Source organism: Propithecus coquereli, unplaced genomic scaffold (assembly GCF_000956105.1).
Source record: "Propithecus coquereli isolate 6110/MARCELLA unplaced genomic scaffold, Pcoq_1.0 Scaffold131, whole genome shotgun sequence".
NCBI lineage: Eukaryota > Metazoa > Chordata > Mammalia > Primates > Indriidae > Propithecus > Propithecus coquereli.
In genome coordinates, this window is record NW_012137303.1 from 2,835,481 (window position 1) to 2,859,866 (window position 24,386).

General features: G+C 38.4%; 2 protein-coding genes across 4 annotated transcripts in view; both read left to right on the forward strand.

Moving 5' to 3' along the window:
- TDP2 (tyrosyl-DNA phosphodiesterase 2) overlaps positions 1 to 7,296 on the forward strand; it is a 16,988-nt gene extending 9,692 nt beyond the window's left edge. Inside the window, exons 5-7 of the mRNA XM_012638649.1 lie at positions 1,457 to 1,575; positions 2,860 to 3,030; positions 6,311 to 7,296. Of these exons, the coding sequence (XP_012494103.1) occupies positions 1,457 to 1,575; positions 2,860 to 3,030; positions 6,311 to 6,592 (572 nt within the window). The 3' untranslated portion in view covers positions 6,593 to 7,296. The remainder of the gene's footprint in view (positions 1 to 1,456; positions 1,576 to 2,859; positions 3,031 to 6,310) is intronic.
- A 3,059-nt stretch (positions 7,297 to 10,355) lies between these two features.
- Positions 10,356 to 24,386, forward strand: part of KIAA0319 (KIAA0319 ortholog) — a 73,932-nt gene continuing 59,901 nt past the window's right edge. Inside the window, exon 1 of one of the 3 annotated variants that reach the window (XM_012638651.1) lies at positions 10,356 to 10,480. The gene's annotated coding sequence lies outside the window, so the exon portion shown is untranslated. Of the gene's footprint in view, positions 10,585 to 24,386 lie in introns of all 3 variants that reach the window. The other 2 variants (XM_012638652.1, XM_012638650.1) reach the window with 2 other exon arrangements.

Below are 24,386 nucleotides of genomic sequence, written 5' to 3' on the forward strand. Positions count from 1 at the left end.
CCGGCCCTTGTTTTAGGTTTTAATTTCTTTCTCTGCATTGTTTTCATTTCCTTCTTTTTGTTTCTTTTGGTTATGTTATGTCATATTAGTGTCTGTCATGTCATTTTAGACCTGTTTTTTAAATGTGTAGGGATTCTTGGCTCTTGACATTTAAACACCAGGCTAACTAAAAAGTTGATTGTACCTTAGTATCCCTGAGCAAGGCTAGTAGTGCACCTTACCAGAGCTGGGTGAGGGATTGATTGTGGAACAAACTGCTTGTTCACCAGGGGAGACCTCCAATTATCAGTGTGTCAGTATACAGAAGCCTTTAATCTGAGGCCATTGAGTTTCTCTCAAAAAGAATTCTTTTTTTGTTTTTTTTTTAAAGACAGGGTCTTGCTCTTGCTCAGGCTGGTCTTGAACTCCTGAGCTCAAGCAATCCTCCTGCCTTGACCTCCCAGAGTGCTAGGATTACAGGCATGAGCCACCACGCCCGGCCTCAAAAAGAATTCTTTAGCTTTCTGTCTTCTGGGTGTTGGGGTTCCAGGTGGTGTGCTTGTTTTGCCTACCTGCTGGAAGCTGGAAGGGAGCTGAGTAGGTGCACTTTCACTTAATCCCTATTTTCGGTCCTATACCTCAACCCATTCTCCTATCAGCCCTCCTCTAACACACGCTCCTCCCAGCGGCTGATGACTGTAGGGAGCCTCCAAAATTCAGTTTGTATATAAACTTCTGATCTCTGTTAATAGTGGATGATCACTTGGCTGTGAGATGTCGGGAAGGCATCTGGGACATGTGTAACCCCATATCTAGGCCCCTCAAAGTGACCCTCCTGTTGCTAGCTCAGCACCTTACCTTTTGTGATACCTTTGTGTTCGAGTACTGAGAGTTTCCGGGCTTTGGTGGAACAAATCTGCTTGCATCCTGTCTGCTTCTCTGCTGCAGGCACACACATGGTTTCCCTCTATTTTGATAAACCAGTTGCTACTTCTCCATCTGCTTTCTACTTTCTGAAAAACTGTGGGAAACTTTCATTCACTACCCCTCTGTTCCCATCCTCTTCTTGCAGGTTTATATCTTTCTGAATTTTTTATTCATTTACTATAATTTTTCTTGCACTTCTAGTATGAAAAGTAAATGGATAGCAATTTGCTTCAGTTTAAGTCTCATCTACTCTGTGTCTTTCAGAAATTTCTCAAATTTTCTCATTTGATATTGTCAGTGTTAACTATTTTGGGCATGTATGTGCATTTATTTTTATTTTTATATTTCTTCCATGCTTCCAGTTAAAATTTAGGAGGGGCCAGGTAAATGTATGGACCTGGCCATCATGAACTATTTAGAAATAATAGTTTACTTAATTTAGATCTGTTGTTACCTGTTTGTTATAAAAATCTTCAGTATAGGAACTTGTGGTAAACTGAAAATACCCTTGACCTTCTCAGCCTAAATTCTTTTCCACAAACATTTGAAGGTCATGAAGAAGGCTATTTCACAGCTATAATGTTGAAGAAATCGAGAGTGAAATTAAAAAACCAAGAGGTTATTCCTTTTCCAAGTACCAACATGATGAGAAACCTTTTATGTGTGAATGTAAGTAATTTTTGAAAGTTGACTTTTTAAAAAAAAAAAGAATAGACTTTTTTAATAGTTCTTCATGTTGTCCTTTTTTAAAATCATTGCTTTCAAGGAAAACTTTGCTCCTTATTTACCAAGTCTTTTAAGTAGTCTTAAAGAACTTTGTAAGTTTAGTTTTTACATAAATTTTAAATATGGACAGACTTGTAAAAATACAATTCTTAATCTATGAGATATTTTCCTAAGAATGTTTGAGAGTTTCCTAACATTCCACATTTACTTCCTGAAGTAATGTTTTTGCTTTCTGCTCTACACATGGTGTACTGTGTTGTACTCTATGAGACTTACAAAGATGAATCAAATAGATCTTGCTCTCATACAGTTTATAGATTAGTAAGGGAGAGTGTATACGTAGTAACTAAAATACAGGAAAGGCATAAATGCCACAGGAGAAGTGTAAGTGATGTTCCATGGAAGTTTAGAGAAAAGAGAGATGACTTTTAACCAGATTGTTTAGTGAGGGTTTCATGAAGGAAGTGGTGTTTGAATTGAGCCCTAAAAAGTACCCAAGATGTAGACATTAAGAGGAGCCTAGGTGGAGAAATCACTGTGAGTAAACCTTTGCAGGTTGGAAGAGGTGTGTGTATATGTACTCGTATGAATGAACATTCTATTCAGTTGAGTGCAGAGGACATGAAGAGGGTAGTTTGACAGGGGGTTGAGAAGTAGGTAGGATCCAAATTATAGAAGAGCATGAATGCTGAGTATGAATGAATTGGACTTGATTCTACAGGCACATACATGATGACACATAGTACATTATTGGTGTTTTAACTGCAGATGGTAAATGATTCTCATTCATTCTATTAACTGACATTTTTGAGTACTTATGTGCCAGGCCCTTAGTAATATAGCAGTAAATAAGAATCATATCTACTTACAAAAGACTTATAACTTTGTAGGAGGGAAATAACTGTGCTTTTAATTTAGTCTAGGGGGCCTTAAAGCAGTCTGTCCAGCATGCTATTGGAGTATAGAGGAGGGAGCCACAGATGGCCTGGGGACATTGGGGAAGGGCTCACAGTGGAGGTGACATCTGGGGTAGGTTGTGCTTGCTAAGCAGTTTTCTTTGGGGCAGGATTTCACTTTATACTTCTTTTGACCCAGAGGGGTGGGAATAATGTTGGCTATACAATTTCAGTTTAGTAAATAATATACCATTTGATGGAACAGTCTGCTGATTTTGTTAGCAAAGTTCAGCTCAGTGGGCAATTTTAATGACTCTTTATCTTGTTGCAGGTGAGTGTGTCAGGAAATGAACTTTGCCTTATGACTTCCCATTTGGAGAGCACCAGAGGGCATGCTAAGGAACGAATGAATCAGTTAAAAATTGTCTTAAAGAAAATGCAAGAGGCTCCAGAGTCAGCTACAGTTATATTTGCGGGAGATACAAATTTAAGAGATCAAGAAGTGAGTGACAAAGTCAGTTCAATGTTTGTGGGCAGGCTGGGCATGGTGGCTCACACCTGTAATCCATTAACATTGGGAGGCTGAGGTGGGAGGGTCACTTGAAGCCAAGGCTCTTGCTCAGGCTGGTCTTGAACTCCTCATCTCAAGGGATCCTCCTGCCTTGGCCTCCCAGAGTGATAGGATTATAGGCATGAGCCACCGCAATCTTTTCTGAGGTTTCCTTTTCTGTTCTGTTCTGTTCTGTTCTCTTCGGCTTTTATCAACCTTTTTTACTCCCTTTTCCGGCCACCTGTTCAGGTCACCAGGTCTGAAACAAAATCTTTCTCTTTCTCATTAGTTTAGTTGAGGCACATTTAGATTTTTCAGGACCTCAAAAAATTACACATAGAATTACTGTATGATCCAGCAATCTCACTTCTAGGTACATACCCCAAAGAAATGAAAGCGGGGACTTGAACAGGTATTAGGTCATTAAATATGAAATGTCCAATTTCAAATCAAAAGTGTAGTTTATTATATCTCAAACAAGAGGCAGTACAGTTAATCAGAGTATGTGCCAAAACTATCACCACAGTTTTGCCATCTTAACAGTAGCTTGTTTATGCAAGCAGCAAAGAAGCCTGGAGAGTGAGTGGCAATGAAATAGCAAAAGGCATTTTCCACAGCTTGTTGAGAATTGAATATTTTTCCTTGCAAGAAGTGGTGGTCAGTTAGTGCAAGGTCTGGTGAATATAGTGGATGACAGAGAGCTTCCAAGTCCAGCCTCTCTAGTTTGAGCAGCCTTATTTGTGTGACATGTGGTCGAATATTGTCTTGGAAGAGGATTGCCCTGTCTCATTGACCAAACTCGGCTGCTTAATTGCAAGCATCCTCATCATTTCATCCTGTTGGTTGAGTAGATAATCGATTGACCAGGTTTCATGAAGCTGTAGTGGATAATACCAGCGCTGGACCACCAAACAGACACCATAAGCTTTTTTTGATGAATATTCAGTTTTGGACTGTGTTTCAGGGCTTCATCTTTATCAAGCCATTGTGCTGAACACTTGGGATTGTCAAAAAGAATCCATTTTTCATTACACGTAATGATACGGGATAGAAATGGTTAGCCTTTATGTTGTGATAGCAAAGAAAGGCAAGCTTCAAGACGATTTCTCTTCTGGCACTCATTTAATTTATGCAGAACCCATCTATCCAGCTTCTTTACCTTAGTGATTTGTTTCAAATGGTCCAATATTATTGGAATAGTAATGTCAAATCTTGCTGCTAATTCATGTGTAGGTTGAGATGGATTCACTTCTACAGCTTTCAGTTCATCATCATCCACCTTGGTTTCAGGTTGCCCATGTGGCTCATTTTCAAGATAAAAACCACCAGAAGGGAACTTCTCAAATCATCAGTGTACTACTATGCATTCAAAGGCCACATCCTTCCCAAACACTTTGTTAATATATTGAGCTGTCTGTACTGCATTGGTTCCACGACGGAACTCATATTTGAAAATAACATGCATTTTTGACTTCTCCATGGTTTCACAAAAATTGCTTGTAAAAAAAAAAAAAATTGAAAGGTAATCACAAGCCAAACAGTGTGTTTTAAAGAATGAAGATGTACCTTCACAATAAATGTAAAACAAGAAGTATCAAAGTGAAATGTCAAGAGATATCAACTGTCTAACAGAATCAGACATTTCGTACTTAATAACCTAATACTTGTATACCCATGTGTGTCCACAGCAGTATTATTCACAATAGCCAAAAGGTGGAAGCAACCGAAGTGTCATTGACAGCTGAATAGACAAAATGTGGTATATACATACAGTGGAATATTACTCAGTCTTAAAAAGGAAGGGACTTTTGACAGGTTACAACATGGATGAATCTTATAGACATATGCTAAGTGAATGAAGCTAATCAGAAAAGGAGAGTATGTGATTCCTCTTTCATGAATTTCCTAAGCTAGTCAGATTCATAGAGGCAAAGTAGAATGGTGGTTGCCAGGGACTGGGGGTATAAAGGAATGGTAAATTAGTGTTTAATGGACACAGAGTTTCAATTGGGGAAGAAGAAAAGTTCCTGGAGGTGGATGGTGGTGATGGTTGCATAACAATGTGAATGTACTTAATGCCATAGCACTGTACACTTAAAAATTGGTTAAAATGATAAATTTTTTTTTTTTATTTCAGCATATTATGGGGGCACAGATGGTTAGGTTATGTATGATGCCCTTGCCCTCCCTCCCCCCAAGTCTGAGCTTCAAGTGTGTTCATTCCCCCGGAGGTGCGCATCGCACTCATTGTTTGTGCATATGCCCGTCCCCTCCTCCCCCTCCCCCCTCCCCCTGCCCAACATCCAATAAATGTTATTCCTATATGTGCACTTAAATGTTGATCAACTAATACCAATTTGATGGTGAGTACATGTGGTGCTTGTTTTTCCATTCTTGGGATACCTCGCTTAGTAAATGTGTTCCAGCGCTTTCCAGGAGTATACAAGAGGTGCTATATCACCATTGTTTCTTAAAGCTGAATAGTACTCCATGGTATACAAATACTACAGTTTATTAATCCACTCATGTATTGATGGACATTTCCGTTGTTTCCACATCTTTGCAATTGTGAATTGTGCTGCTATGAACATTCGAGTGCAGGTGTCTTTTTCATAGAGCGACTTTTGTTCTTTTGGGTAGATGCCCAGTAATGGGATTGCTGGATCAAATGGTAGTTCTACTTGTATCTCTTTAAGGTATCTCCATATTGCTTTCCACAGAGATAAATTTTATGTTTCATATATTTCATCACACACACAATTTCTTTTAATCCTGGAGTGTGAATGGAGAAGGAAGAATTAATATTGTTAGTAAATTTCAAATAAAACTGTGAGGGTAATTGACATTACCGGATCTTATAAATGCTACATCTCTAAATTTGTAGACTAGTTTTGCTGCCTTTTTCACTTGAATTCATTTTTTACAAACTACTAACAGCAGTAACAGGCCATGGGAATTGAGCTTTCTGAGTTTTATCTGACACCCAAAGTTAGGAAACCATGGCAGAAGAGAAGAGGCAAATCCTAAGCCTCCCTCGCTTTCTTATTATATTACCTACTTATTACCATGCAGCATAATTCTTATAATATATCTAGTTATTTTGAATTTGTACATTAATAACTTCTGACATTCTGATTGGAAGTGTTGCACTTAGACATGATAATAGCAAAGACATCTTTTCAAATTGAAAAAATGGGATGTAAATCTTATAGAGCATTCTTTTCCTTTTCAGGTTACCAAATGTGGTGGTTTACCCAACAACATTTTGGATATCTGGGAGTTTTTGGGCAAACCTAAGCATTGCCAGTATACATGGGATACACAAATGAACTCTAACCTTGGAATAACTGCTACTTGTAAGCTTCGTTTTGATCGGATATTTTTCAGAGCAGCAGCAGAAGAGGGCCACATTATTCCCCGAAGTTTGGACCTCCTTGGGTTGGAAAAACTGGACTGTGGTAGATTTCCTAGTGATCACTGGGGTCTCCTATGCAACTTAGATGTAATATTGTGAAATGCTTTCAAATACGAGTTTTAAAGGTAGTTTTATTTTGGGTTTTTGCAAATATAATTTCTACTTTCTGGAAAGGTAGGTTTACTATGGATGGAGGAATTAATGTACTGGATCATAGTAACAGAAAAAAAAACAACTATGATTTTATTTTGTGATTGTGTCCTCAGAATTCAAGATTAAAGATTAATGTTTATTTAAACTAAAGCATACCCGTGTTCAGAATGTGAGGTCTTTTAATGAAAAAGGCACAAAGCCTGTCAGAGTTCTTAATAGTGTTTATAGCTGCTGGCTGGATTACAAGCAGGGGCCACATTGTCTTTGGGCTAAATAAGTCTTCAAAAGAAAAAAGATGACTGAGTCTTTGGGACTGGATCTTTTAATTATATTTCATAAATTCAGATAATCTTAAATGAAAAAGGCATGATCATCTGTAGTTACGTAGATGACAACTATCCTACGTCAGACTTTATTTTTGTCAGCTAACAGTACATAATTGGTAAGGTATAAATGATTTGATTCATTTTTGTAGTTGTGTTAACCAACAGAGGCAAAGTTAGGCTTGATAATGATTGAAATCAGTTTTATAGCACCATGGGATTTTTTTGCTAAGACAAAAATAAATGTGTAAAGAGAAATAGCCTTCTAGTTTTGTTACTTGTGAAATGGAAATATAGGAAGTGAATAAAGAATACTTTTAAGTATGCTTTAAAGAAAAAGAATTTTTCCCTCAAGAGAACTGTACTTTAAATAAAGAATTTTACTTGTTCATAGTTTTAGTGTGTTTTTGTGTCCATGATGGAATTAAAGTTTTTCCCTGTTTCTGGCTCCTACTTCTTCTTCATGTGTAAGGAAACAGCTTTCCATGTTCCTTCTTACTGCACAAAGAATTACCAAGAATACTTTTGCTTCCTTAGTATAAAAAAAAGAAAGCCAGTGGGAATAATTAGAAGTAAAAGTAACAGAACTTTATTTTCATCAGGAATGCCAAAATTAAAACATCTAATAAAAGACAAATTGAATGTACATGTAATATTCCCGTTTTAGTGACAATGCAAAGTTTTATATATTAATCATTAAAAAGTGAGAATTGGTGTTAATATTTTAGCATGCATTATGGCGGTAATGCAGTAGTTCATTGCTGTGGGAAAAGGATCATTCTAGCACAAATTGCTTATTTATTTGGAAAAATCGTTAGAAGAATCACATTACAAAAAGAAAAGAGTGAAAGTCTATTAATATAAAAAAATTCAGTGTGATGAATTAAATAAAGGATTATTGAATTGTTTTAAAACCATGAAAGTATCATTTCCTTAACTTATAACATCCACTTGAATGCCTTCCTGTAAATTGCTTATAATGACAAAATCTAAAAAACAAGTTATAAGTGAAGTGCATAAGACCAACCAAACCACTTTTAGTCTGTTTTCATGAGCAACAGTTCTCAAACAATGAAAGAATTAAGAACCTATGAATTTGAGTTTTTTACTTTGAATCTTTTGAAGTTTTTCCCTTGTAGTACCTTCACTTACCTCCCTTGAGGAAATTCCAACTTGGAATCTCATATTTCAATGAGGCAACACCTTCAAAATGCTAAGCACCATTTTTGCCACTGATGTGGAATGTGCTTTAACCTTACTAAACCTCAGTTTTTCCCACCTTCAAAATAAGATAGTTCTTTGTCTTTTATTGTGTGAATGTTTCAACCAACAGCATAAACAAAAGCAAAGTCGAAAATTGTACTAAAGGATATATAATTTTGTCCTTAGTACCTATTGTAGTGTCTGGCATATAGCAGGAGCTCATTGAATGTCCATTGAATGCTGAAGAGAAGTGAAAGGTAGTGGCCTCATATCTGTGTCCTAAGGAGGCAGACATTTTCATACAGTACCAACTAGATATATACATTATAAATGAAAATAGATATTCATTTTAATGCCTCTAAGTTAAAAGGATGTTAATAGTTTAACATTCTGGGCTAAGTATATCTATATAGATGTGTATAGATAACGCTAGAAATACATTTATTTAAAAAAGCTAGTCAGCCAAAGACGACTGGGGACAAAATCGGATTTATCTACTCGAGACATTGAGAGCAGGCACTCCACAGGTACTGTGGAATGCCATATGAGAAGAGAAAGGAAATGTCTCTTGTAAGGTTTGGGTTCTTGTTAGAAGATTCTGAGGAGAATCTTGGAATCAGGGGTTGGCTCCAGTTGGTTACTGTTTCAGAGGCAGATTGGGAGAAGCTGGGATTAACTAGGGATTGGGTGTTATCATAAAGTGAAAGGAGTTTAGCAATTGGATATCCCCAGTTATGGAACAAAATAAAGTGAAGGGGGCATCAGTGGTAAGAAAGCAGTAGTTATCCAGAGAGGGAGTTGTTAAGGCATTTTATAGGGGCTGCATGACTTCAGAAGAAGTATTTCCTGTTAACTTTGCTTTTGACTTTGTCTTTCTTTGTCCTCCCAGCCTATTAGTGGGACTACCTTTTTCTTTTTTAGTCCGAGCTGATTTTCACCTTCAGTCTTGGACAGGTTTTTACTCTTTTCGATGCGCATTATCTCATTTAATTCCCACACTCATCCTATTGAGGATCCTATAATCCTTAATTTCAATTACAAAATGGAGATAATAATTGAAATTGAGGATTATTAGGATTATGTAATTTATCTGAGGCTCCTCCATAGCTAGAGAGTCTCCTAGTAGAGACTTACTTACTCATCAGGTCTGTGTGACTCAGTCCTAAGCACTGCACTCTACTTCATATGGGGATGAGGAGCCTGAGGCCTTGGGGCCACATGTGGCCTTCTGGATCCTTGAGTGCGGCCTTTTGACTGAATCCAAATTAATAAAGGGATTTGTTCTGTGAAGTTTGGATTCTGTGGAGAGGCCACACTGGGGGATCTGGAGGGCCACATGCGGCCTTGAGTCTTTCACGCGAGTTTTCTGTGGTTGACATTATCACCTTCCCCAAGACACTTGGCACCCTGTCATCCTGCAAAGCCTGGAGTTGATCTGCGCCCCTCCCAGCATAGGTTTCTGCCCTCAATCAGAAGGCAGCACGTGCTCAAAATGAAAAGATAGTTACGGAGCAGAGCCCAAAGAGACTCCCGCTGGTGGTACTTGTGTAGCTGTGGTGATTTTGCTTCGAGGGACACATTCACGAAGGGTCGTTGACTCAGTGCGCTCAGGGCTTCCTTGAGGCACCCTGGCCCGGGGAATTAATTGGAAGGAGCGTTCATTCCCCAGACCGGTTGGGGCCACGGTGGCAGGGAAGCGTTGGGTTAAAAAAAGGAGGTGGGAGATGATGGCCGCTCTGCTTCCCGAAAGCCGTCCTCTTCGTCCCCTGTTGGGTGGGAGTCCGTCCCCCCGGTGCTGGTCTACAGAGCTCAAGCGGGGAGCTGGGCAGGGGCGGCAGCCGGCGCCCGCCCATCCCTGGGGGTGCGTGTGCGCGTGCGCGCGCGTCGCCGTGGTAACCGCGGCGGCGGAAAGGCGCTGAATCACTGGCGCGCGCTTTCCCAGCGCCTGCAAAAGCTGCGGTGGGCGGGGATCCCCCGGGGTGCAGCCTTGCTGAACTGGTGCTTTCCGCCGCGGGCCTGGCTGGCCCGGCGCTGTCGCTGCTGGAGGTAAGAGCGCAGTAGTATCCTCAGCCTGCCTGGGGTTTGGTCCAGAGTCGCTCCTCTGGGGCTGTGTCCAGGGGAGGAGGATGCGAGGGTTTTGCTCTGGTGGGGCGGTACCTTTGACAGCAGTTGCGCGCGCGAGGGTGTGAGTGTGTGTGTGTGTCAGACTGGCGATGACGACGAAGAGGAGCAAGCGGGACGGCGAGTGATGCCCCGGGCCAGAAGCACCGACTGGGGCGAGCTTCAGTGTCACCAGCCGTGACCCCAGGTATCTACTTCCCAGCCCGACTGGCCGAGTGAAAGGAAGGGAGGGCAGCAAGTAGGCAGGTTATGCCGAAGAAAAATAGAATCAAGACACCCTGAATTCAGGAGGTGGATTTCTTAAGATTCTTCTAAACACCTAGGAAAGGGCATTTCCCCATTCCTGCACTGATTGTTTCTTAGTAGGGTGGAGTCGGGGAAATTTGGGTGTTTTTTCCTCAACGTCACGAATTGCATTTCATAGACCTGAAAAATCGTTTTCTGTAAACTTCATTAAGTACTATTTATGTGATCTTTGCTATCATTTGCTAAATGCATTTTGTCTCTGTTCCTTACCGTAATCTGGAGCTTAAAACCTTTAAAAGGCTTTCTCTTCTTCCCTTTGAATTCCCTCCAAGGAATGTCACAAATTAATCGGAAGCAGAATAAACCCGAAATCATGAGAGTCATCATTCTTAAGATCATTTGTTCTCATAATTATATAAAGAGAGGAAAAATATGATATACATACTCATGTACATTTTTATTGCTGGTTTGTTCATCCAAACATTTTTGTTTGTGGGTTAAACGTTGGTATTTTTTTTTCCAGTGCTTGAAAAGTTGAATGATGTTTTTGATAATAATAGAAAAAATAAATTGTAGACAACCCCCCCAAAAAGCACAAGAATTTTTGAAGTGAATTTAGTGTTTATTTCTTTATTCCTAAAATACATGTTCAGTGTCCAAATGCTTTAGTTTGTTTCTATTATAAGCAGACCACAATCACAGAGACTGCTGAAGTTATGCCAAACGTAAAATTGTATTTTGTGCTTATTATTTTATGTTTTTAATACCGATGAGGAAAACTGGAGATATCAATTCAGTTATAGACTTAAGAGTCATAGAGAAAGCTGAATTACTCTGTGATTTGAGAAAGAGAAATATAAACGTATTATATGAGGACTTTTAGAACCGCAGGTGATAGACTTATCACACCTTTGTCATGTAAAATACCAAGGCAGGAACTTAATTTCCTTTCAGATTAATGACAATAATTCAGCCCAAATGTTTATGAATTAAAAATAGTACTTTCCTAGGAGTGATAAAGAAACAAACAAAAATAGTCGAAAGAGAGCTTTCGTAATTTAATAACATAGAAGAATAGATTTACTGTTAAATTTTGTTGACTTATTTTTTTTCCTAGACAAACCAACAACAAGCATTCTTTCAATAAATACAGTAAATCCTTACGTAATGTTATCCATAGGTTGTTGGAAACTGTGACTTTAAGTAAAAATGACACATAATGAAACCAATTTTATGCACTCACACACCCGCACTCACTCACACTGGGACCACGTAAACAACAGTAGTGAACCCAAAGGGCATAGCTTTGGAATGTGGGAGGAAACCTGAGTGCCTGGAGAAAACCTATGCAGACATGGGGAGAACATGCAAACTCCACACAGACAGTGGCTCTTGTTGGGAATCGATTTTTTTTCTCACCAACTGTAATGAATTGAAGTTATTTGAGGACCTGCTACATGTAGAATGAGGCATGCTGTTTCTGGGGCAGTGCTGTAAGTTGCCAGGTCAGATGGCCTGGGTTTGGTGGTGACTCTGTCACTTAGTAGCTGCGCCATATTTAGCAAATTCCCTAACCCTCTAAGCCTCAGTTTCCTCATCTGTAAAATAAAGATAAGAATAGGACCTACTTAATAGAATTCCTATAAGAATTAAAGTAATAAATATAAGAGCTCTTTGCTCATTGCCTGGCATACAGTAACATCTCAATAAAAGTTAGTTATTATTTTTGAGATAAGTTTTCAGGAAATATTTTCCATACCTTCAAAATAATTTGGCATTCAAAATATAGAATTATTTTGCTGGGACCATAGCTTGTTCTGATTTATGATGTCAAATCATTATAAAATGAATAAATTTTTCCTGGCTGGATGTGGTGGCTCATGCCTGTAATCCTAGCACTTTGGGAGGCCAAGGTGGGAGGATTGCTTAAGCCTGGGAGTTCGAGACCAGCCTGAACAAGGGAATGTCTCTACAAAAGATAGAAAAATTATTAACAGCTGGGCATGGTGGCATGTACCTGTAGTCCCAGGTACTGGGGAGGCTGAGGCAGGAGGATTGCTTGAGCCCAGGAGTTTGAAGTTGCATTGAGCTATAATGACATTACTGCACTCTAGCCCAGGCAACAGAGCAAAACCGCGTCTCAAAATTAAAAAAAAAAAAACAAAAAAAAAAACACATAAATTTTTCCTTGCAATATTTTTATAACGACAATAACAAATATAATAATCATAAGTATAAAGTCATGTCAATTTAATATTTAGGTAATTTATTTAATACCCTGAGGAAGGAGCTTTACTTTAGTAGGCCTAGAATAATTGGTAAGTTATTGTTCTGTTTTTATTTATTTTAAATTTTTTTTTTAGAGGCAGAGTCTTGCTTTGTTGCCCAGGCTGGAGTGCAGTGACACAATCATAGCTCACTGTAGCCTCGAACCCCTGGCCTCAAGTGATCCTCCCGTGTTGGCCTCCTAAAGCACCGTGATTACAGGTGTGAGACACTGGGCCTGGCCCTATTTATTTTTTAAGATCTATATTTTTAGATATTATTCATGTGAATTAAACAATGAGAAAATATTTTCTCATTTATTTTTATTAAGCAGTAAAAATGGTTGAACTAAGATAACATCTGTTTTCTCATCATTTTGCAGTCTATTAACAGATGTTTGAGTTTCAAAGTAAGGATTCTTAAAGAAATGACACACAAATAGGTAAAGGTATGGTGTTGGAGTTTTAGTTCTGTTCTCTTCTATGTAATATTTAGATAATAAATAAATAAATTTAGATAATAAATTTATAATAAATAAATAAATTTAGATAATAATTCTAAATAAGAATTATGTTGCCTGCCAACTCAGTAGCCATTCTTTTCTTTAAGTTCAGAAAAACAAGGGAATCTAGTAAATATTTAATTTAAGCAATGTTGCTTCAATAAGAGGATAACTCAGGCCTCAAAATAAATTTTCAAAGTTGGAGTCATTCTGTGCTATAAAATATCAGAATTATAAGTATTGAGGGTGAATTAACTCCATTGTTGCCGCTCACAAGCATTACAGTGCATAGTACATAGTATGTTTTTTCATGTGGTAGTGAGAAAGTACAGGCTACTCCTTCCTGGGATAACAAGCCTATTTTTCTAGGATTGTGACTCTACCAGCATACCTTACCATCTTTTGCTGTCGTCATTAAGATGAAGTATAGGATGTGTAGCTGTGCTGTCTTGTGGTCAATACAACATAGTTGCTGTAAAAATTTTTTCAAAATAACCCTTTAAGAGATCTTATTTTCAATAAAACCGAATCTTTACTATGTCAGTACTTATTTGTACTTATCAAGAGGCTAAAATGTTTTGTTAATTCAATATTTTCAACTTTCTTGTCATAAAGTTACTACTAAATATCCAAATTCTAGGTGCCAAATGCTCAACATTTTATCGTAACATGGGAAAGTCCTTCTCCCCATACACATAATGTGTTTCCGTGAGTATGCTACAGGCTGACTAGTCTTCATCTCCTTCCATCAGACTTTCCTGTCCACTGCTATGTTGCAGCCATTCTTCCTAAATCTGGAGAAACTTCTTCTGACCTCATTTTACTAGACTTTTTCCACCCATTTGACCGTTTTCACTTTCTTGAAACAAGTTCATCTTTTAGTTCATGAGTGCTATCCTTTAAATCTGGGATTACCTTTAGAAAGCAGATTAATGAACCTGTCACTCTCCTGCATGTAAATCTTTAATGTCATGTCCATCAGGGATGTATGGATTAACAAAATGTGGCATATGTACACAATGGAATATTATTCAGCCTTCAAAGAGAAGGAAATTTTTATACATGCTACAACATGGATGAAACTTGAAGATATTAATAAGCCAGACACAAAAGAATAATATTGTGTGATTCTATTTACGTGATACATTTAGAATAGTCAAATTCACAGAGACAGAAAGTAAAAAGTGGGTTTTAGGAACTGGGGGCAGAGGGGAACAAGGTATTATTATTTAATGGGTATAGAGTTTCAGTTTGAGATGATGAAAAAGTTCTGGAGATAGATAGAGATGAAGGTTGCCACTGAACTGCACATTTAAAATTGGCAAATGTAATGTATATTTTACTACAGTAAAATTTTTTAAAAAATATCTTTGACGTCTCCCCAAGACCTACTAAATGAAGTTGCAGCTTTCTTAATGTGACCTATAGAGTTCTTTAATATTTCTTCTTACTCTACCTTTTCATCCTCTAATCTCATCATAACCCACACATATCTACATTCCATCCGTATGGAACCACACTCAAAATGTCATCCCTTGCAAGATCGCATGCCTTTTTTGTGCAGTCAATTCCTACAGCCTAGAATGCACATTTCTGAAGGTTCCCTAATCCCTTTATCCCTCTTTCCTTGATGGCATTTCTTGCTTGCTTGGCAAGCCTCCATTATATCACTTATCCCATTACTGTATAGTGTAAGCTTCGATAGAGCAGGGACTATGTTTTATTTTTAACATGTAGATTTGCTTAAAAAAATTTTTTCCTGCATGGCCACCTGTTTGTTGGAAAGAGTCTGCCAGGCTGGTAGAAGTCCCCACCAGACCTGTTTTATTCATCTTTGTATTACTAACATATAGCTCCGAGTTCATTCATAATAGGTGTTAAATAAATGCTTTTTGGAGAACTCTGTGGAACTTGACTATTTTTGTGTTCCTCTGCCTTGTCTTTGATAATGTGTAATTTCTTAAATAAGACAAATTAATTTTGTCTCTGCATTTAAAACTAACAATGTATTTCCCTTCTTCTCCTTTTTTTTTTTAACTGTTCACATTAATTATTTTGCTTGTCTTTTGAACATTCAAGTAAGTTTTCTTCCTATTTGGTAATAGATGGTTGTCCTGACAGCATTTATTAAGCAGTAATTCTCATCCTATTGTTTTTGTTACTTCTAGTTTGTTACAGAGTAAGCCCTAATAAAAAGTCATTTTGGTTTTTACATTTTAGAAGATTTTTTTGTTTTATAATGAGTAGTAGAATCTATCATCGACTTTTCTTCTCATTTCCCAAATATCCTTCCATATTTTTGCCCGTTTATATTTTCAAATTAATTTTATTAAGTACTTTAAAGCATTTTGTTGAGTTTTAATTCATTCTTTGTTTTTCTGTTAACTCAACATATTATCTTTAATATTTATTGTTTCTCCATGTCGGACATAGTGACTCACGCCTGTAATCCTAGTACTCTGGGAGGCCAAGGTGGGAGGATCGCTTGAGCTCAGGAGCTCAAGACCAGCCTGAGCAAGAGCAAGACCCTGTCTCTACTAAAAATAGAAAAAATTAGCCAGATGTGGTGGTGCATGCCTATAGTCCCAGCCACTGAGGAGGCTGAGGCAGGAGGATTGCTTGAGCCCAGGAGTTTGAAGTTGCTGTGAGCTAGGCTGATGCCACGGCACTCTAGCCCAGGCAACAGAGCAAGAGTCTGTCTCAAAAAAAAAAAAAAAAAAAATTATTGTCCCTCCAGGTTAAGCAAGGTTTTACTTTCCATTTAGTCATATCTTCCATTATCTCTCCCAGAACAGTTTTATGATCGTATTTAAAAAGAAATTCTCGGTCGCACCATAAGTTACCTTGCATATTGGGAATGCTTTTGGTCATGCCTGGGAATGGGATCTCTCCGATTAGCATAGTTTCTACTTGTGTATTGGTCTGTGTATACAGAGATGCTCTTGCTTCTGAGAACTTTGCTAATTTTTCACCAGTCTGGTTATATTAACCACAATGCTGATATTTCTTTTATCATCTTGATGGTTTTAAGGATAAGGAAATATCTTGTGGTACCACTCTTTCCACCATCTCTCTAATTATCTGATTCTTAGAAAGTTGAAAAAGGAGGGTTTGGAACTTTTTCTCTGCCTGTGTTTTCCCCCAGTAGGTCCCTGGGCCTCCCTTTGGAGCCCCAGAGAATCTGCTTACTCCCCGTTCCACACAAATGCCCTTCCTGGGTGCAAAACCAGTGCTGGATCATGTTTCCCTTAATTCTGCTTGATCTCCTAATAGGGAGTCATTTTATACTGTAATTGTAAAGCATTATCACTGTTGCCAGTAAATTTCTCAGTAATCTTCTGTGTTGATTGGCTCAAGTTTGCTAGAATTTATTTTGCTTTGTCAATTTTCAGTGGAGAAAGTTAGAGCATAGAATAATAGTAGTGAAAAACTGCCAAGTTCTTACAGTCTTGGCTTGGCATCCAGCCAAGTGTTGTCTAGATTCTTTCACCTTCTCTCCTTCATTTGTTGGTGAGGGTTTTGCAGCTTGAGAGCCTTTGTAGGTGCAGGAGAAGCTGGTCTAAATCTCCTCTACCGGTACTTTCCGAACTGCTTTCTTTCCAGTATGACTCCTGAGGCTCAGGCAGGTAAGGAGTGAAGGAGTGTGGCTCATAAATAATTTATCAACTGCTTTGGCAAGGGAAAGTGCTGAAGGTGAGAAAGACCAGGAAAAACCAACCTTGACTCATTTCATCTTTTGTATTCTGTACCCATTGAAGTTTAGAAGATTATTTTGGAGAAACTGGAAACTTGTGATTGGTGAGCCACAGAGCTTCAACCAATTCAACCAGAATATTCTGTATTCGTGTTGGAGATAATATCTGTCTTACCTGTCTCAGAGTGTTACTGGGATGCTCAAATAATATGATGTATATGAAACTGCCTTGTGAATACAAAGGACTATTATAAATGGCTATTATATTGATATTGGTGATGATGAATATTACAAGCCATTTATTTCCTTGTTATTAATAGGATGGATTATTAATTGACAATGTTCTACCTCTTTTCCATTTTTCTCTTTTTCCTTCAGAAGGAAAAAGTGAACAGTTATTTACTTAATGCCAGAAAGTCCAATTCTAAAGGAAAACTTTTTAACTGGCTGATCGTGAGGAGGTCTGCTGATAAATAGAATTGAAAGATTGAACAATCTAGGAACAGTTTGCCTGTTTTCGAAACTGCCTCCAGAATTTGGCACAAAGCAGATTCACCTTAATTAACACACAAAACAGATAGGGCAGAGCCTGGTTGGGCTGCAGTTGTTGGCTCGGGTGTCCGTACTCTTGCTGGCCTTCCCTTGGGCATGTTTTCTAAGGGTGATAATTTAGTTATTATAGCCCAGGGCAAAGCACCTACTTGATAGCAGTGGTGACCCCATTAGATACGAATTGAATTTAGAAAGAAATAAAAGTGCTGAGTCGATGGAAAGCTAAGCTGTTCCCATAATTAGGGGAGACTATTTAAAGCCCATGATGTACACTCAAGCTTTCACCTTCTACAGTTTTTCCTCTGAATGTAGGAACAGTGTCTCCAGGAGCAGAAAATTGTGGTGTACTTTTATAATAGAAGGGCTGTGAGACAGTGCCTTAATCTGAGACAGTTTGGAAAAGATGGTAAAATATTTACTATGGCAACTGGTGCTTATTTGTCTGTTACTGTTTCTTCCTCCCAACTGCATGTTGTCTATTTGCTTTTGAATTGTTCTCCTATCTGCTTTATCTGGTGGACCCCCCTCCCTGCACTGAGTGAGAAATCACCACGTTCCTTTCTATTAATAGCACTGTTTCTCTGACTCCTGGAGTCCGAGGTGCTCAGACAGTACACCCACAGCTGTGTTCACCACTGAGGTGGACGGCTGCCTTGGCAAAGATCGTTTTTGTCAAAGTAGTGGCTGATAAAGCAAGGCAAGAGGACTAATAAAAAGAAGAGAAGATCCCTGGTTCTCCCAGGGGCTAAGCTGAAATAGGAATACTGCTCTGTCTTGTTTGAGTTTATGGAAAAGCAGGGGTTTGCCAACGTTTTTCCTCACTCAGTAAACCACAAATGGGACAAACTATAAATACAGTCTGTTCTTAATAGTCTATGGGACAATGCTGTGCAGATGATCCATTTGAATCTATGAAATAAGCCCCCTTTGGGCTGATTTCACTTCCACAGATAGGAAAGCTGCAACTTGCCCTTGTCTGAGCCTGCAAAAACATTTCACTCCAGTGTTATTTATAAAAACCAAAGAACAGAAACACCCTCATTGTCTAGCAATAAGAAGTAGTGAAGTAAACTGAAGTAATCACTTTAATGGAATGTTGCAAAATAACAAAAAAAAATTATGAAGAATGTAACAACGAAGGATAATATTTGCGATAAAAACATATTAAATGAAAATAAGAATTGTTACTCTAAGATGATAGCTTTGCTAACGTATCTGTATACATATTGAATAAACCGAAGGAGAACCTAAAAGAAGAAAATAATCATTTGTTAGCATGATTTGATTGTAATTTTTTAGCATAAGTTTTTGTCATGCTATTTAAAGATGGATTTATTTCATTCACTCAGCCTCCATCCAGGCAGTGAGCTAGAGCCCAGGGAGATAGATGCGTCTAATAAAAGATGTTTCTTCTGGGGTGTACCTCTCCAGGGTTTTATAATATATAATTTAAAAAATCATACTTATCTCCTTGATTAGCAATTTTAGCTCAGATATAATGTAGTAGCCAAAGGGACAGCAATGATTCAGTCAGAAGATTTGTTTCATAACTCATTTTGGTTTTTTATTTCAAAAACCAGTAGCAGCCATGGATTAAGCCTCACCATTCAACATCTGTAACTTCTGGCTACAAAGCACCATATTCTGGAATGGGTGTTTCACATATTTTGAGTTCTTTGTCATTGGTTCTGTCATTGGCTAGCTTCCTTTGGGCAGAGATGAAAGAAAAGCCCCAGGATCTAAAGGCCTGAGTTATTCTTTCTTCTCAATATGGGGTAGATATCTTTTTTCACCCTAAAATTAGAAAATGCTCTCTGTTCTAGGTACTCCACAGAGTCAGTAATGAGCAAATTTCAGAAAGTCCTTCTTTTTTTTTTTTTTTTTTTTGAGACAGAGTCTTACTCTGTCCCTCTGGGTAGAGTGAGTGATGTCATCACAGCTTACTGCAACCTCAAACTCCTGGGCTCAAGCAATCCTCCTGCCTCAACCTCCCAAGTAGCTGGGACTACAGGAATGTGCCACTATGCCTGGCTAATATTTTCTATTTTTAGTAGAGGCTAATTTTTTTTGCTTTTGGTAGAGACAGGGTCTCACTCTTGCTCAGGCTGGTCTCAAACTCCTGACCTCAAGTGATCCTTCCACCTCAGCCTCCCAGTATGCTAGAATTACAGGCGCGAGCCACCACACCTGGCCAGAAAGTCCTTTTTTTAAGAAGTACAATGTTATTATGAGTTGCACATTATGTCCCCTAAAAGATATGTTCAAGTTCTCACCCCTGGTGCCTGTGAATGTGACCTTATTTGAAAATTGGGTCTTTGCATTGTTATCAAGCTAAGACAGGGTTATTAGAGGGCCCTTTATCCGATATGACTGGTGTCCGTATAAGAAGAGGGAAATTTGGACCCCAAGGCACTCAAGGAGAACTCCATGTGACAACAGAGGGAGAGATTGGAATGTTGTAGCTGCAAGTCAAGGAGTGCCAAGGATTGCTGGCCTCCACCAGAAGCTAGGAAGGGGCCTAGAGGGATTCAACCCAGAGTCACAAAGGGACATAGCCCTGCTGATGCTTTGATTTCCAACTTCCAGCCTCCAGAACTGGGAGAGAATAATTCTCTGTTGTTTTAAGTCACTCAGTTTGTTGTACTTTTTTATGGCAGCCCTAGGAAACTAATAAGGATGGTATAATAACATTGTCCCATATTTTCTTTCACTTTGTATGTGTACGTGTCTATGTGTGTGTGTTGGGGTGGGGTGCACGCTAGGGGAATTCCCTCAACTCCATCTTTCAGATCTTTAACTTACCTTCAGCCATGTGGAACAGGTGTTTTAGAGCCAGATTGCCTGGCTTTGAATTCTGACTCAGCTAATTTTTATCTGTTTGAGTAAGAGACTTAATTTCTTTGACTCGGTTTCTGTAAGGGTGGAAAACTCCCTAGGGGCTCATGGCACAGATAGAGAAAAATTTCTCACACAGAGATTGGGATATAAAAGTATAAAGTTTAATTTATCTTCTTAGAAGGAGAGAGAAGAGAGAGAGAAAGCGTGAGAGAGTGGGTGAGAGAAATGGGAAAAAAAGAGAGAGTAGTTGTGTGGCAAGGTGCCTAAAAGAGAAGGGAGATGCCCACACTGAGGCCAAGTGGCTTGCTGATTTTATGGGGACAAAGAGAAAGGAAACAAAAATAGTGATTGTTGTTAGTTGATAACAGAAGCGGCTGTACAGTAATTAGTAGGACGAGGCAGCTGCAAGACCTCAGGTTGGTTTTTCTTGTTTTCTCTTCCCTTGGAGACTTGTTACCCCTGAAATGTAGTCAGGCTTATAGCTGGGGATGTGGTCTCACCCCTGAGATATGGTTTTGGGCAGGAAACTGAGGCTTGGAGTTTGTATCCCTGTTCTACACTCAGGAACTCCTCAGGGCTGTAAAAAGCAGATTCTCAAAAGCAGTTTTAAAAGAGAAAGATTTACATTTCCTTTCGTATGTTTGGCTCTTTTTCAGATGTTGTGAAAAACAACTGAAAAACAGAACTCCCCATGAGGTGCCTGTTATCGAGAGAGCTCATAAGGTTGATCTGTAGCTGTCAGTGGGGAAATCGTAGGATTAGATATTTTCCTGTTACTTTTGTGAATCTGCCCTTTCAGTAGTTTTGCATATTTTTGCTTGTCTGAATATCGAGTTCAAGAAGCTTGGCTCCCCTACTCCTTACCAAAGTTGGCAAAATATATTGAAAATAAATTGCTAACTTTTTTTCCAATGGTATATTATTGACCAAAGAAATATGGAACAGGATTTTAAGCCAATTAATCTGGCACTGTTAAAATTAACAGCCATCAGTTGGTACTTTTTAGTCAGGCCGGAGCTATATTTGGTTTGCTCTGGCTGAAGCAGCCAGGGAATTGCTACCGTGTGATTTGCACCCCTGCTGCCAGCAAAATGTGGCATTCAAGATCAGAAGGCATTATTTTATTTCAAGTTTTTCCTCTTGCACTTTAAGGCCTTTCTGCAGATCCATGTGACCAGGTGAGAAATGTTCATGGGATATTTTGAAGATAGGCCAGTCCCACCTCTCACGCACTTCCTGTCCTTTCTACTCAAGTTTGTCCTTCAAGCAGCTCTTCCCTCTCTTCTTGTTCATTTTCCATTTTCACTTACTCTCTTGGTGTTCATCAGTCTTGTGGCTTTGAATACTAAATATACCATGATGCCTCCCAGTTTGTATCTCTAACCCCTCTCTCCCCAAACTCTAGATGTGTTTATCCTGTGGCATACTCGGCAGCTCCACTTAGATGTCTCTTGCATTGTGCTCCATTTTGGATAATGGCAGCCCCATTCTTCCAGTTGCTCAGAGTCATCTCTTATCTCACAGCATACATCTATCCATCAGCACATCCTATAGGCTCTACCTTAAAATAAATCGACAGTCTCCTTCAGTGCTACCGTGTGATACAAGATACCATCCTCTCACCTGAATTATTGCATAAGCTGCTAACTTGTTTCTCTACTCTGCCCTTGACCCCTGCACTCTGTTTTCAACACAGAAGCTCAAGGGAGCTAACTAATCCTGCAACACTTCCCATCTCACGGTGAAAGCCAAAGATCCCTTATACTAACCTATGGCCTGGCCTCCTATTGCCTCCCTAACCTTACTTTCTAGTGCTTTCCCTTATCCAGCCATGCTGACCTTCTTGCTGTTCCTGGCATACACAGGCATATTCCTTCCTCAAACCCTTGTGTTTCTTATTCCCTCTGCCTGGAACTTTTTTCTCTCAACTGCCCACATAATTCACTTCCTCATCTCTTCTAAGTCTTTTCTCAAATGTGACCTTCTAAGTTCACCAATTCTCTATTCAGCAGTGTCCAATATGCTATTAATCCCATCCATTGAGCTATTAATATTAATAGCAAAAGTTATATCTTTTTATTTTTAGAAGTTTTGCTTGGTTGGCCAGGATTTTTTTTTTTTTTTTTGTAAAAATCTTGTGCTTCACTACTTTTCTTATTGCTTTAACATTAAAGCATCTCGTTTTATATTTGTATGCTAGAATTTCATCATCTGAAATCTTTGGGACCTAATACTCTTTCTTGTCTTTCTTTTGCCTTTCTTCATGGTGCCTATGTGTCTTGTAATTTTCAATTATAAGTTCAGGTTTGTCTGGGTTTTCTCTGGGTTTGGGGAGAATTCTTCCAGAAAGGATTTATATTTGTCTCTGCTAGGTCCTGTGGCAACTCAGGACAACTTTAAGTTAATTTCTTCTCCTGGGGTTTATTGGACCAAAATAGTAATGAAAAGTTGAGCCCAGATGTGTGTGAAGCAAACCTGTGTTTGCCTATTCTCCAGGGAGAAATTTTTCTTCATATAGAGCCCCAAGGCTAGATATTTTTTTTCCCTAGTCCATCCTTTCACACATGAAGTTCTGCCTCTTAAAGGTTCCTGGCTTTATGAGGCACTGTAGTTCCAACTCCTCACCTTGAAGGGACCCAAGGCTCTGACTTCTGTCCTCTGTGTATCCATTAAACTCGCATCTCTAGTTTGTACAAATCAGCAGTATCTCTGGCTGCTGCAGCTTCACCATCAGCTTTCCACGCTGCTTTCTAGCTCCCTCTTTGTGTTTGGGCTTTGGGGGATATCCCTTTTTCTCTTGTGAGTACAGTTATATATTTGAAAGCATGTTTATTCTGTTTTCTTTAGCAGTCTCAAGATTTTGCCATGTTACCATTTTGCTAGATATAGAAATCCACACTTTTCCCACTTATAGATAATATTGAATTTTCTGTTTATACTCTGTATTTTTCATGTAATACTGTATCATGAACATTGTCTCATATCATTAAATGCTCTACTGTTAAATCATTTAAACAACTTTATGATAATACATTGTAGGGATATACATTAATATTTAATCATACCCTAATACTGGACATTTGGGGTTTCATTTTATTATTTACATATGTTTTAGCTATAACCTTATACACTTAATAAATTTATTTATATTAAAAATATAAATAAATTTATTATCTTTATTATGAGATTACATCCTTTCTACTTTTATGGTATTAATATATCAATTTTTTAGTTAAATGATAATAATATCAGTTTTTAAATTTGCTTAAATATCTTTACTTAACCATTCCTGTTTTTTTTTTTTTTTTGAGACAGAGTCTTGCTCTGTCACCCTGGCTAGAGGGCAATGGCATCATCACAGCTCACAGCAACCTCAAACTCCTGGGCTCAAGCAATCCTTCTGCCTCAGCCTCCCGAGTAGCTGGGACTACAGGCATGTGCACCATGCCCAGCTAATTATTTCTATATATTTTTAGTTGTGCAGATAATTTCTTTCTATTTTTTAGTAGAGATGAGGTCTCGTTCTTGCTCAGGCTGGTCTCGAACTCCTGAGCTCAAATGATCCTCCTGCCTCGGCCTCCCAGAGTGCTAGGATTACAGGCGTGAGCCACCATGCCTGGCCTTAACCATTCCTTTAATGTTTCCCAATTTTAAGGTCCTTTTTAATTCAGCATTTCATTATTATTTTAATTCAGCATCATTATTTCTTCATAATATAACTGATCAGTTTGACTTACTGAGGAATGTTTTATAGTTTTATCATTACATTTGGAAAGGAATGGTGATAGAAAACTAAGCAAGTGACCAAACAATAAATTTATTAACTACAAGGAAAATTAAAGTTTTTAAGACAAAAGTATATAATTATATGCGGCTCATTAGTGAAGAATATTCACATAGTTATAATAAAGTAAAGTAAAATCTTGTGGAAAATAAAAGTTATTTTAAAAGTCTATGTTTTATTCTGTAGGGGGTTTTTAGAAAATAAACTGTCAT